This window comes from Onychostoma macrolepis, chromosome 16 (assembly GCF_012432095.1).
Source record: "Onychostoma macrolepis isolate SWU-2019 chromosome 16, ASM1243209v1, whole genome shotgun sequence".
Classification (NCBI taxonomy): Eukaryota; Metazoa; Chordata; class Actinopteri; order Cypriniformes; family Cyprinidae; genus Onychostoma; species Onychostoma macrolepis.
In genome coordinates, this window is record NC_081170.1 from 27629644 (window position 1) to 27643725 (window position 14082).

At 40.7% G+C, this 14082-nt stretch overlaps 1 protein-coding gene across 4 annotated transcripts in view; it reads right to left on the reverse strand.

The window, feature by feature from the left end:
- Positions 1–302: 302 nt before the first annotated feature.
- enpp2 (ectonucleotide pyrophosphatase/phosphodiesterase 2) overlaps positions 303–14082 on the reverse strand; it is a 63150-nt gene continuing 49370 nt past the window's right edge. Inside the window, exons 19-26 of one of the 4 annotated variants that reach the window (XM_058745677.1) lie at positions 13208–13343; positions 11359–11498; positions 11108–11243; positions 9596–9673; positions 1608–1740; positions 1192–1345; positions 538–756; positions 303–444 (exon numbers count right to left, since the gene is read on the reverse strand). In XM_058745677.1, the coding sequence (XP_058601660.1) occupies positions 586–756; positions 1192–1345; positions 1608–1740; positions 9596–9673; positions 11108–11243; positions 11359–11498; positions 13208–13343 (948 nt within the window). In that variant the 3' untranslated portion in view covers positions 303–444; positions 538–585. Of the gene's footprint in view, positions 757–1191; positions 1346–1607; positions 1741–9595; positions 9674–11107; positions 11244–11358; positions 11499–13207; positions 13344–14082 lie in introns of all 4 variants that reach the window. The other 3 variants (XR_009266221.1, XM_058745676.1, XM_058745678.1) reach the window with 3 other exon arrangements.

A 14082-nucleotide genomic window follows, 5' to 3' on the forward strand; every position in this document is an offset into this window, starting at 1 on the left:
CGTTTTGATTTTAATTCCTACTGACAATGTCGATTGTTGTCCATTTGTTTTTCTTCTCTAGTCAACGTTTGATCTTGCGAGTCTCCGTGAGATCACGTGTCACTGAAATCGTTCCTACAATCAACAAGTGTGTGGTCTCGCGGTCTGGTCGAATCGTCTGTGTGCATTCAGAGGATTATAAGGGTAAAAAGGCTTTTGTCATTTCTTCATTATGTGTTGGTGCTATTCTCTTTAAAAAGAGCAGAAGAATTTTGTGCAAACTGTTTAATGACTGTTTAAAAACAAACAAAACACCTCACAGATGTCACAACAGAACAGGTTTGATTACAGTTTACAGTACAGATATCTTTTTATTTTGTTACATTCAGCATATCAAACATCACAGGTCAAAACATTAAGTATTATTACAAAATTCATTAAAAAATTGCTCATGCATATAGGTCCCTGTCATAAAGGAGGAGAATGTAAAAAATAGCATTAGGATTAGCAATAAAAGAACAATAAATATGATAGTTTGTATAAAAATATACACCTTACTTCCCGACAGATAAGATGTAGGGAATGTTCATGCTGGGATGCAGTGGTTTAGATCTCACTCTCATATGTGTGTAAGTAAGTTTTTAAAGCGAGAATCTCCTCATAGGACCTGCTGGTGCGGCGATAAAAGTCCAGTCCTGTAAGTAACTCCACGTCTCTTATACGTGCTGTGTGTGACTTCATCAGTTCCTCAACCCACTTAGTCTCGTCCTCTGAACTCTGGATGAGAAGTATGTTAAAAACTCAGTTGAAAAAAAGCAGTTCTTGTAACAGTAAACCTGCACAATTTTAACTAAGTCAAACTATTCAGCTTCTGCATTAAAGGATATACAAGGTAATTTAATTCCATTTTCTATGTGTCACCACATCTGTGACTTACTACTGTGTACCACCAGAGACAATAAAAATGATTAAAGATGACATGGATGACATGGATGTAACCGGGGCAGGTGGGATTGGTATTTTTTTTTTATTAGCAGAATTTCTTCTGACAGCTGGATATTTGCATATTTACAGGACTATCAACTGTAACAGTGGCACTGTCAGACCAGTATAAATTTCCATTTACAAATATATTTACTATAAACGTGTGGTAATCAATAGCATGGTGGAAGAGAAGAGAAGAGAAGAGAAGAGAAGAGAAGAGAACCTTACATTACAGCTTTCTTCATTATCTGATCGGTGTGGAAGGATGTAAGAGAATACACTGAGAGGACCAGCACAGGAGTCAACAGTCTGTGTGTAATCCAGACAACTAGTAACCACAATGTAGTAATGACTTGGGATTTGAACAGAGCCACTGACATACCTGTAAAAAAAAAGAGTTACACACTCAGACTGAAGTATTATATAAATTCAAGGACATTTTAGGACCACTTTTTAGGTCTGTGTCAACTAGTCATGGATCAGATAACTCAGAAATATGCATGCATTCATCACACTGACTGCTGATGCTGCATGTAGAGTCATTCACATTAATATAAACACTGACCCAAAGACCTGTCAACTGCTGGTGTACTTAAAATGACTAATTTATAAGCGAGAAGTCTAGGACTGTGAAGACAACTTACTGTTTTATTGTCTCTGCTGAATCACTAAGACCATTGTAGTCATAGTCGAAGATGGGTCCAACGACCACATTCACTCCATTTCTCTCACTAGCATAACGTCTCACAAGTGATTTCTGAAAATAACCCCACACACCTGAAACAACCAAACAAAGATAATAAGAGAGCGATCGAGACTGAATTGTTAAAAGACAAAAATTGGATTGTTATAAGACGTGTCCTCAGATGTGTGCTCTTACTTCCTTTGGGAGGTTTCAACCTTAAACGGGGTGTCAGACTAGTTTCTGCATAGGGAAACATCTTGGGTTGCCATGTAACCATGGTTCCCCAAGAGGGAATGAGACGCTGCGTCCTCTTGCAGACACTTTGGGGAATGCTGCCAGCATGATCGGTGTCTTAAGCATGTGTGAAAAAATTCCTATTGTTCCACGTAGCCTGACGAGATGTCTTAGGCGGGTGCCTGGAAGTATTTATTTCACACATTTCACACATGCTTAAGACACCGATCATGCTGGCAGCATTCCCCAAAGTGTCTGCAAGAGGACGCAGCGTCTCATTCCCTCTTGGGGAACCATGGTTACATGGCAACCCAAGATGTTGGTGAGATAGCACCAAGGAAGTGACTTACATATTCCTAACCTTTCCTCAGAAAGGGGCCAAGCCACTGACGCCCCTTTTTTGCCTGGGATAGCACTGTCTAGGCAAGGGCTCAAGGAGACATCGACTTAAAAACCCTAAGCAGGGGAGCAATCGCTGAGCTAGCACATAGCCATCCACAGATAGCTGTATACCTAGGGGTACCAGAAAGAGGACTGACTGAAACCTGCCAGGACCACCAGTGGTGGGCTGTACACTTACAACCCTAAGAGGGGAGACAGCACTATCTAGGCAAGGGCTCAAGGAGACTGCTAATTAAAAACCCTAAGCAGGGGAGCAATCACTGAGCTAGCACATGGCTATCCTCAGATAGCTAGGCTTAAGGAAATGGGATTCACTGCAATTGCCAAGACCACCAGTGGTGGGCTGTCTACTTGCAACCCTAAAGCCCGGTACACACCAAGCCAACGGTTGGCCGTCGGGCAGTTTTTGTTCGTCGGCCGACTAAGTTTTCTCAGTGTGTTCTGCGCCGTCGGCTGAAGTTGGTCCTCGTCGGCTTTTTTTCGGCCGATTCGACATGTTGAATCGGCGTCGGAGCTCGTCGGGCAGTCGGGCCATCTGATCATTCTGATTGGCTGTTCAGCTGGCGAACCAGTGTGCGAGAAAGGTGCAGAATGGACGTGCTACTTGGCCATCGGGTGGCAAGCGTCGGCTTGGTGTGTCAAGGCAACTTTGGACCCAGATGCTGCCGACGTGAGCCGACCCCGCAGTCTGCTTTCGTCGCCACTAGTTTGTTGGCGTCGGCTTGGTGTGTACCGGGCTTAAGAGGGGAGACAGCCCTGTCTAGGCAAGGGCTCAAGGAGACCGCTACTTAAAAACCTTATGCAGGGGAGCAATCAATGAGCTAGCACATAGCTATCCTCAGAAAGCTGTGTCTTCAGGAAAGGGCTCACTGCAAAGGGCTCACTCACTGCAAGCTAAAACACAGCTAGCCTCAGATAATTTTATTTAACTAAGGACGTCCTGCCATAACCATGGCTGGAATACGACCATCCTCAGATGGCTATATTACGCAGGTCCCCAAACTGTGTCAGTCCCACAGAGGCTAGCAAACCATCGTGTTATTGTCCAGAAGCTCACATGAGGGAGATCCAGACCACCAGTAAATGATTCACTAAAGAGCGAACACTTAAAATATCCTTAATCAGGAATCAGAGCCTGATGTAAGCATTGGCCATAACACTAGAGGGGGGAGAAAGGAGAGGTTGGGAAAAGAATGATCAAGAAATGCCAGCCTTGGGATGCTGGCGATAACCTCTTATCTAGCATGTCCCTGAGATCCCTTTTTCCCTCTGTTAGTGTTAGCCTTCCATTGCCAACTCCTAAAGGGAAGAGGGGTGCAGTTAGCTACGCTAGACTTCTGATCTTGTCTATGAGCCTCAGCGATAGACAGACTATCCTCCCTAGAGGAAGATTTCTTCCCGATGACCACTAGGTTGATCCAGAGATGCCTCTCTGTAGCCACCATTGAACACCAATGGCAGCAGCAGTTAGCTTGATGGCACAGAAAGCTAGATCTGTAGTGCAGCACAGCTCCTCAACCACTTCAGGAGACAAACCTCTGCCTTTATCCAAATCTCTTAGCAAGTTATTTCCTATGAAGCTTGTAACACCGCCATGGTGTGCAACGCTCCACCAGCCTGACCCGCTGCTATATACGCCCTGCAATTTAAGCATGATGACTCACCATGCACAAACGTCTCTTCAACAGGGGGCATCCTCATGTATCCACACTCGGCCAGACCGTCAACGTTAGCATAGTCAGCATGTTGAAAGAGATGTAACTGGAATGAAGACTGTTTCCCCCAGGATTTAGATATCTCCGAGTGGAGATCTGGGAGAAATGGAAGACTTCTGGGGGTGGGACGATCAAGGCCAGCCAGAAAACACTCATTTAGTCGGCCGCGGGCAGGCTTAGGCCTATCATGCAACCAAGCGAGATCGAGTCGCTTATCCACTGCATGGTACAGCACGGTACGGTTCAGTACGGCTCACTTTTGGGGGGTTTTCCACTGGGTACAGTACCTGGTACTTTTTTTAGTACCACCTCGGCCGAGGTTCCAAGCGAACTGTACCATTACCAAAACGTGACGTGTAAACTCTGCTGATCACTGATTGGCCGGAGAAAATCGTCACTGCCTGCGTCATTGAACTTGCGGCACGAGACACAACAGACCAGCTAGATTTAAATCAGAACAGCCAGCGAAGGATCGAACGCAACTGTTTTTAATGAGCGCACCTTTCTTTTAACAACCAAAAAATGGCTGTTTCGTTACAGACTGTCCTCTCGTTGATAGCCGAGGAGCGGATCCAGCGAGAGCGTGATGAAGCGATGCAGAAATAAAAAGTTTTTCAGGAGTCACAGCAGTAGAGGCGGCGCAACTACAACGACACGTGAATAATCCCGCCCACTCTAAAGCGGTACTAAACTGCAGTGGAAACGCGAACCGAGCCGAACTAAGCCATGCCGTGCCGTTCTGAACCGTGCCAAGCCGAGTCGTACCACGCAGTGGAAAAGCACCATTAGTGGCACGATCCATCACCTCCAGCATATCCCGTATGCGTGGCTGGGAGTGGCCAGTGACAACTCAGTGCTCACACTTTCATTGTCGTCACCAACCACATCTATCTCTTCATCATCATCCTGACAAGAATATCCCAGCAGCACGCTATCGGGATCAGATGACTCTGATAGAGTGATCGAGTTTGCGGCTGGAGTTCGACCTGTGATCCCCACAAGCTGAGTTTCCACCATGCCTCAGCAGCAGTGGGACCTGACCCACGAGGCACAGACACTTGCACCTCTTCCCTCGAAAAAAGAGATAAATGTGATCGGAGCTTCTGCATAGTGAATTTCTCACAATGCACACATTCAGAGCCCTCAAGCACTGAACGTGCATGCTCCTCACCCAGAGACATAATGCACAAGTTGAATACTTGAAACGATTCTTGAAACGCTCGCCCAATTTCGCTAAAATAGTACACACTGCTTGCAAACAAACAGCTACTGAAGACAACAAAAGTTAGTGACGTGTTCAGCAGGTGCCCTTTTATACTTTCGGGCACCCGCCTAAGATGTCACGGACTGCATGGACCAATAGGATTGGAGTTTTTTCACACATGTTGGCATCATTCCCCAAAGTGTCCTCTAGGATCAACATGCTCACCAGTGTTGGGTGTAACTAGTTACTAATTAGTTACTGTAATTTAATTACTTTTCCCTTTAAAAGTTGTAATGGTTTACTCTTATTCTTTCTGTAATTTAATTACAGTTACTTCTTATGTAATTGAACTTAATACTGTGTACAGACTGTAGAACATTTATATACAATACAATACAATAGTGGATTTAACATCAGAATTTAAAGTCTAACCTTAAAATGCATGCATGCAAGTGTGACCAGAATAATTTATGTAGTTATGTATTATTTATTTGAAAGAATAATAAAAACCAACCAACCAAAAAAAAAAAAACATTTCATGTCTACCCTTGGATCAATAATTAACTTTTTAGAAAGATTTAGATAGTAGATTTAGATTTAGAAAGTAATGAGTAATAATTAATTAAATACTTTTGGAGAGAGTAATTTGTACAGTAATGAAATGACACCGTTGAAGATGTAATTACCGTATTGACCCGAATATAAGACGACCCTGATTATAAGACAACCTTTTGGAAAAAGGCTTTTTGAAAACCAAATCTTGTTTTGTTTAGTTTTTTCTCTCTGTAAAACTAATTTTTTCTTAAATTATTTACATTTTTGTTTTGAAAGTATGGTAAATACTGGTAAAATGTACCAACAATGACACTGAAAAATACACACTTTTTGATATATCATAAAAATAACAGGTAGCCCATCTGAATTATATAACATTTAGGCTATCCATCTCATAGTAGCCTACCAAAATTTTATTAACAGTAGAAGTGAAATCTTATTGTAGTCTTCAAATCTGGGTACAGTCTTATATTTTAAAATCACTTACAGAGGAAGTTTGGTCCCATCAGACTAACATGACAGTCACGATCTCATGCCGCTGTAAGCATTTTCTTTTTCTTTTGTTTTCACTCGCGATCTTTCCATCACACATTACATATTTAATGGCACACTTGTTTTATGCGTTTTTGGCGCCACCTATTGTTGTGGGTGTATTACTGACATGTCTAAGTCTAGACCCTGAATATAAGACAACCGCGTTTTTCCAAGAAAAAAACATCATCTTATATTCGGGTCAATACGGTAGTAACTAGTAATTAATTACTTTTTTGGAGTAACTTACCCAACACTGATGCTCACTAATTATTAACTTAAAGTGTGTTGTTGCAATCCTACTGTAATTCTTACAATAAAAAGGGGGGGGAAAATCTTTAAAAAATTAACTAGTTTCATTGTTATTGTTCTTGTTATTATTTTCTCAAAAATATGAATGTAGCTAAATCAACCTAAATAGGTTCATTTATACCAACAATTTTTTTTTTACGAGTTAAATCAGACAGAAATAGTTCTTTAAGGTAACAACTGCAGGCTACCACTTTTTACAGAGTACTAAGAGAGGATAAAACACAAAAAAACAGAGCACATATTCTGCTGTAGTATATAAAAAATTGATAGGGTTGTGTCGCTATGTGGGTGGCAGCTCAGTTAACTGCCAGCACAGCTAATCTAAAGCAGACCCAGAATCCATAACTGCCTTCTTATTTCACCTCTGCTGCCAAACCCTCTATATAGACATTTATAGATTCCAGTGAGGCAGATTCCATGTGGGGACTCCTTTTGAACAGTATAAAGGAAATTTTATTTACATCTAAATGATGTTTTCTGTGAATATTTGTGTAAGTATTTTTGTTTGGGTGTCTCATTTCCTATGAGGGGATACAACGTGTGTGTGCATTTCCTGAAACAGAGGTGGCTCTCATACTGTGGCCTGTTTTCAAAGTTCTACCACAGGCCACACGCACATACTGCTTTCAAATCACAGACAGGCGTACAAATAAATTCACCTACAAGGGTGAGTGTGCACACACAGAAACACATGCACACTTAATGTAGTTTTATGTTTGTTGTAGGCGTTCCTGGGGGCCATTTAAAACGACTGTACTTTCTGATGGTATGATTCTAATAAGGCAAATGACTTCTGTTTCTTTCCCACTGTACCAGGTAAGCTTCAAAGGTTTGCAACCTCGCAAACCTAGCTCTGCTAAGGCTGGCCACACACTAGACGATTTTAACACCAAATTTAAGCCCGATTTGCACCCCCAAACGATCGGGGGGGGCTTTATTCGAGGCTTGTCACAAACAATTTTTTTGTCCAAAAAATCCTCTATTGTGTGGTGTCATTACGATTATTTAACTGCTCCCGATCGAGATGGAGAGCTACCATCCTTCAGATTTCAGCTCCAACCCCAATCAAACAAACCTGAACCAGCTAATTAAGGTGTTCGGGGTTACTTGATAATTATAGGCAGGAGTGTTGGAGCAGGGTTGGAATTGAAGTCTGCAGGATGGTAGCTCTCCAGGAACAGAGTTGGAGATCCCTGGTCAAAGCTATAGTATGTGCAGTGTGGTCTATTGTGCTGCCAGAATTTGATTACACACATACACATTCAAATGCTTAGAACGCAAAGTATGTGCAAATGTTAGCAATATTTCTTCTTGGCATCAATATGGCTATCCACTATAATTAAGACTGGTACATTTATGACATTGTAGGAGGGTTATAAAGTCATAAATATACAGGTGCATCTCAATAAATTAGAATGTCGTGGAAAAGTTCATTTATTTCAGTAATTCAACTCAAATTGTGAAACTCATGTATTAAATAAATTCAGTGCACACAGACTGAAGTAGTTTAAGTCTTTGGTTCTTTTAAATGTGATGATTTTGGCTCACATTTAACAAAAACCCACCAATTCACTATCTCAACAAATTATAATACTTCATAAGACCAATAAAAAAACATTTTTAGTGAATTGTTGGCCTTCTGGAAAGTATGTTCATTTACTGTATATGTACTCAATGCTTGGTAGGGGCTCCTTTTGCTTTAATTACTGCCTCAATTCGGCGTGGCATGGAGGTGATCAGTTTGTGGCACTGCTGAGGTGGTATGGAAGCCCAGGTTTCTTTGACAGTGGCCTTCAGCTCATCTGCATTTTTGTGCTCTTGTTTCTCATTTTCCTCTTGACAATACCCAAGATTCTCTATGGGGTTCAGGTCTGGTGAGTTTGCTGGCCAGTCAAGCACACCAACACCATGGTCATTTAACCAACTTTTGGTGCTTTTGGCAGTGTGGGCAGGTGCCAAATCCTGCTGGAAAATGAAATCAGCATCTTTAAAAAGCTGGTCAGCAGAAGGAAGCATGAAGTGCTCCAAAATTTCTTGGTAAATGGGTGCAGTGACTTTGGTTTTCAAAAAACACAATGGACCAACACCAGCACATGACATTGCACCCCAAATCATCACAGACTGTGGAAACTTAACACTGGACTTCAAGCAACTTGGGCTATGAGCTTCTCCACCCTTCCTCCAGACTCTAAGACCTTGGTTTCCAAATGAAATACAAAACTTGCTCTCATCTGAAAAGTGGACTTTGGACCACTTGGCAACAGTCCAGTTCTTCTTCTCCTTAGCCCAGGTAAGACACCTCTGACGTTGTCTGTAGTTCAGGAGTGGCTTAACAAGAGGAATACGACAACTGTAGCCAAATTGCTTGACACATCTGTGTGTGGTGGCTCTTGATGCCTTGACCCCAGCTTCAGTCCATTCCTTGTGAAGTTCACCCAAATTCTTGAATCGATTTTGCTTGACAATCCTCATAAGGCTGCGGTTCTCTCGGTTGGTTGTGCATCTTTTTCTTCCACACTTTTTCCTTCCACTCAACTTTCTGTTTACATGCTTGGATACAGCACTCTGTGAACAGCCAGCTTCTTTGGCAATACCCTCCTTGTGAAGGGTGTCAATGATTGTCTTCTGGACAATTGTCAGATCAGCAGTCTTCCCCATGATTGTGTAGCCTAGTTAACCAAACCAAGAGACCATTTTGAAGGCTCAGGAAACCTTTGCAGGTGTTTTGAGTTGATTAGCTGATTGGCATGTCACCATATTCTAATTTGTTGAGAGAGTGAATTGGTGGGTTTTTGTTAAATGTGAGCCAAAATCATCACAATTAAAAGAACCAAAGACTTAAACTACTTCAGTCTGTGTGCATTGAATTTATTTAATACGAGTTTCACAATTTGAGGTGAATTACTGAAATAAATGAACTTTTCCACGACATTCTAATTTATTGAGATGCACCTGTACACTTAACTGCATATAGTTTATTTAAAAGGCACTTACGTTTGAATGCTGGGTACATTGGTACAGTGTTGGTAATGAGAATGGCATCATATCTCACCTCCTGAGAGGAGGACAACTCTATAAATCAGAAGATCACGAAAAAAAATTAGACAAACATCAAATTATAAAGCATTGTATTCAAAATTTGCTGACAATTTTGTGTGCTAAAAACAATGCTCTGACCCAGTCTAGACAAAAATAAATATTTGTTCTTGACCAGTGCTATCAATTGAGATTTTTCTGTTTATTTTTCATTTTAAAGGTGACCTATTATGCCTGTTTTTAAGGTAATATAGGTCCCAGGTGTCCTTAGAATGTGTCTGTGAAGTTTCAACTCAAAATACAAAATAGCTCATTTATTATACTATGCCATAAATATCGCTTTTTGAATATAATCCAAAGCGTGGTATTTTTGTGTGCATCTTTAAATGCAAATGAGCTGCTTCTCTCCACCCCCTTTCCAGATGAGGATTGTCGGTGCGTTCCAAATGGGATATATTGCCCTCCGAAGGGCACTTCGGAGTGAAAACAGTCATGGCTGAAGTGCTCAAAACTGAGCAAAGGTTACAACTGATGGACACTTCGGGCCCCCATGATTCTTTGCACAGATTCTTTGCACACGCCTCTGTGTGGGCACAGGATAATGATGCAGAAGGGCACTTCAAGAAACAGTTTTTCGGTCCCCTACACCCTTCAAAGCTCTCACTCTGGAGGGTAAACCCTTTTAAGGGATTATGGCATAGGGATGAGCTCTTCCGAATAGAATGCAGGGTAGAGGGTATGTCTCTCATGCCTTGGCTACAACAAAGCGAACCAATATGTACGTGTAATATGTATATGTAGGAATGAGACTGAAGATGGACATATTCCAACAGAATGAATAACTCTGAGAATACAAGAGGATCTCTGAATGTTTAGTTGATAAATTAATGTAATTGTTGTTTTTTCAGCTGTTTTGCAATGATGGATGAGCAACACACTAAATACTGTAATGATGTTTGCTATGCACTATAAAGACACATGATACGTATAGTAGAACTTTAGTGTCACCACTAGCTGCTCTAGCAAGGAGATAAACATGACAGACTGTGTACAGCTCACTCAGGGGAGGATCAAAGCTAATAGGGAACATGCCATCACCAGTCATGGTTGGTACCTTTCCCAATGTGATTTGGGAAAACACATTTGGTTGCAGACATGAGTGATTTATTTGTAGACATTGTTTTTTGATCTATGGGGAAAAATAGGAGTGGGTGGATTTTTACTATATAGGGTGGTTGTATACATACACTGCATAATTTTTGCATAATAGGTCCCCTTTAAAAGTAACTTTTAATTTTATTCTTTAATACAGTTTCATTTGGGTCCAATAAACTTGATCATCAGGACAGAAACAGATTAAGCCCAGTGCTATAATAATTCTGTCCAGTTGGCTCCTGGAACTGGCCTAGCTTTGGTACATGAAACTGATGAGGCTAGGCTGCACACTATAGAGAAAGTAGGAAACCTCACGAGGTGGATAGAGGAAGCTGTAGGAGATCTGTTTGTCTGCACGGTAGTTTGAGCAGGACTGACTGTAGGCTGAAGGAACTCTAATATCAGGCCGAACACAGTTACTCAGAGCCTCAGTCAGAGGGGTGAAATCTGCCTGCAACAGAACATCCACACAGTCAGGTTTAGATTATAATACAACAGTCAACAGTTTATTTATTTAATTTGTTTTGTGAACTGACAACAGACCAACATAATTTTGTAAACTGTACCTGTTTAGATACAGTATAAGACGTCCAAAGAGGCATGGACAAAGCTTCACTGTAGCCACTAATGTAGTCACTATGATGAAGGATGTAGTACTTGGTGCGGAACATGACTGCTGGCCGACCATAGGGAAGATTTCTGTTGTCTAAAAATAGGCGAGAGTAATCTTTTAATATGAAAAAAAGTGACAAAATATCTGGAACCACATGAGGGTTACTAAATGAAAACAGAATTTTCATTTTTGGCTGAACAAGTCAGGGAAGGGTTAGTTCACACAAAAATAAAAATTATGTCAATTATTTACCAGCATGGAATTTCATATGACTTTCTTTTTTTCTATGGAACATAAAATGAAAAATTCTGCAATGCCCTAGGCCCGGTTGCATGAAAGCCCTTAAGCTAAGAAATCCCTTAGTTATAAAGTTAAGGGAACCCTTAGTGAAACTTGGGTTGCAAGAAAAATCCTAAGGGTCAACTTAAAGGAACCTTAAGGCTGTTTTTAAGATTTTTAAGCTCAAATGTAAGACTTAAGACGTTTTTTAAGACCTGCACAAATAAAATATCATATAAGCATAGTAGGGCAATGACTATGGTAACATATTAAACTGTAAAATGACTGTAAAATGCATGACTTACAGGTTTTCACAAAACAAAAACAAAAATTATATAATTTAAGAAAAGTTGTATCAATTATTATATTAACTTAAACATTTATAATTAATAAATTATTAGCCTACATTAATTAAATAACAATATAAATGTAATGTATGCCTTAACTGTTTAACTTTTTATAATGCATTATCTTCTTGTCGATCCACCTGTTCACATTTACAACTCTGCGTGTTTGCAGCATCAAAACCTGGGTTCATTTTCACATTTATTAACATTTCCGTCATTGGTCAGCAGGAGGCGCTTTCACTTTAGAAACAAAGCGTTTTCCTCGGTAACGACTGTACACAAAACAGCGCAGTGACGGGCAGCGCTCATTTATTTGTTCGTGGTTTAGTTGGTTAGGTTTATATTTCGTTATGTACTGTTTATTGTCATTGATATACCTATCTATACAGTTTATTGTGAGATGTAGTAACTATAGCAACCGCGGCGCCCATTGCCGTATGTTGCCAGGCAGTGTTCGAATTGTGTCAAAGCTCTTGGGGTCAGTCAGTCTAGCTAGTGTTTAAGCACTCATAGCTCCTCTTATAATCTGTATGATAAATGAATCTCTTACTTTTATCGTACGTACGTCTGCACTTTTATTGCTTATTGCTTATGCGCAAGTTTCAGTCTGAACAAAATTCAGCGATGACTAATCTGACCGCCTCTGATTGGTCATTGCATTCCTAAGTTCAACAGAATCGTGTGTGATTGGTTATGATGAGTAACGCTGAAAAATAAAATACGATGTAACATGAGCATGTCTAAATTTAATACAGCCATCGAATCTTTTCTTTTCATTTTCATTTTCACTAGTTCAGTGTTTCAAGTATTATAGTTTTATTGAAAAACCAGGGGACCCCCCCCAATTATATATTTTGGGTGTTATGGGGGGTCCCTTAATGCTTATGGGAGGTCCCCCCCCCCCCCATTTTGGTCACATATCGCATGACTCCAAAAGACAATAGCACACAAGTCGAACTATCAACTCCTCATGTTTTTTGACAGCTGTGGTCACTATCAACTGTCACTATCAACTGTGTATGGAAAAGATAAGTGTACACTACAAAATTTCTCCTTTTGCATTTCTTGGAATTTCATTATGAACCATAGCAGCTAAATCACAGTGCAAGTTAACTGTACATCAAACAGCTCATTCAGCATCACTACACCAGTCCAAAGAGAAGGGAAGGTCGTTACCATCAATAACTTGTCTCAGTCGTTGATTGAGCTCTTCCACCTTGTTCTGTAACAGACAGAGCCACAGTGACTCCAGGTTATATCCTCTTACTAGGGTCACTTTCAATGCCCTCTGCCCCCTACTTTTTGAACGCAACTGCAAAAGATTAAAGGTGAAAACCTCCAGCAAACGATCTACATCTGAGCAGAAGGCAAAAGCACTTTTAGAGGCAAGGGGACGAATCACTTTGATCCAATAAAAGGAATTGGAAATGTCAAAATAATCTATAGGCCAGGGGTTTCCAAACCATTCCTTGAGCCTCCCCAGCACAGAACATTTTTGGATGTCTCCATTATTTAACCCAGCTGATTTAAAGGTGCTGTATGTAGGATTTTGACTCTACTAAAGCATAAAAATACCATAATATGTTTGCAGATATTTAAGAAACAGGCTAAGTTAGCATACTTGTTTATCTGAAAAACAATTCTAAAGTCAATTATTCTCCTTTGAAAATGTGCATTCTGGCCCAGAATGTCTGTGTTTGTTATGGTTTGTAAAACCCGCCCACTGCCAGTTTACCCAATTTTATTTCGGCACCCCGGGTTGCCAGTTGGCGGAAAACACAGCGTATTTAATTTCATTCATCGGCATGTGCGCTCGTTCTTGTTGGTGTCGTTAATCTGGCAACCTGCGTGTGCGTCAAGTCTGAGGAGGATGGGCCAGGTGAAAAAAACCGTCTCCAAAATTTTGAATTTGGACTGCAATACCTAGTGTCAATCCTACATACAGCACCTTTAAGTAATCAGCTGAAATCATAGTTTTCTGTCACATAACTTGCACAGAGTCCCATACAAATCATGCAGAGAACTGCAGTACAGACTTATCATGTTTATAT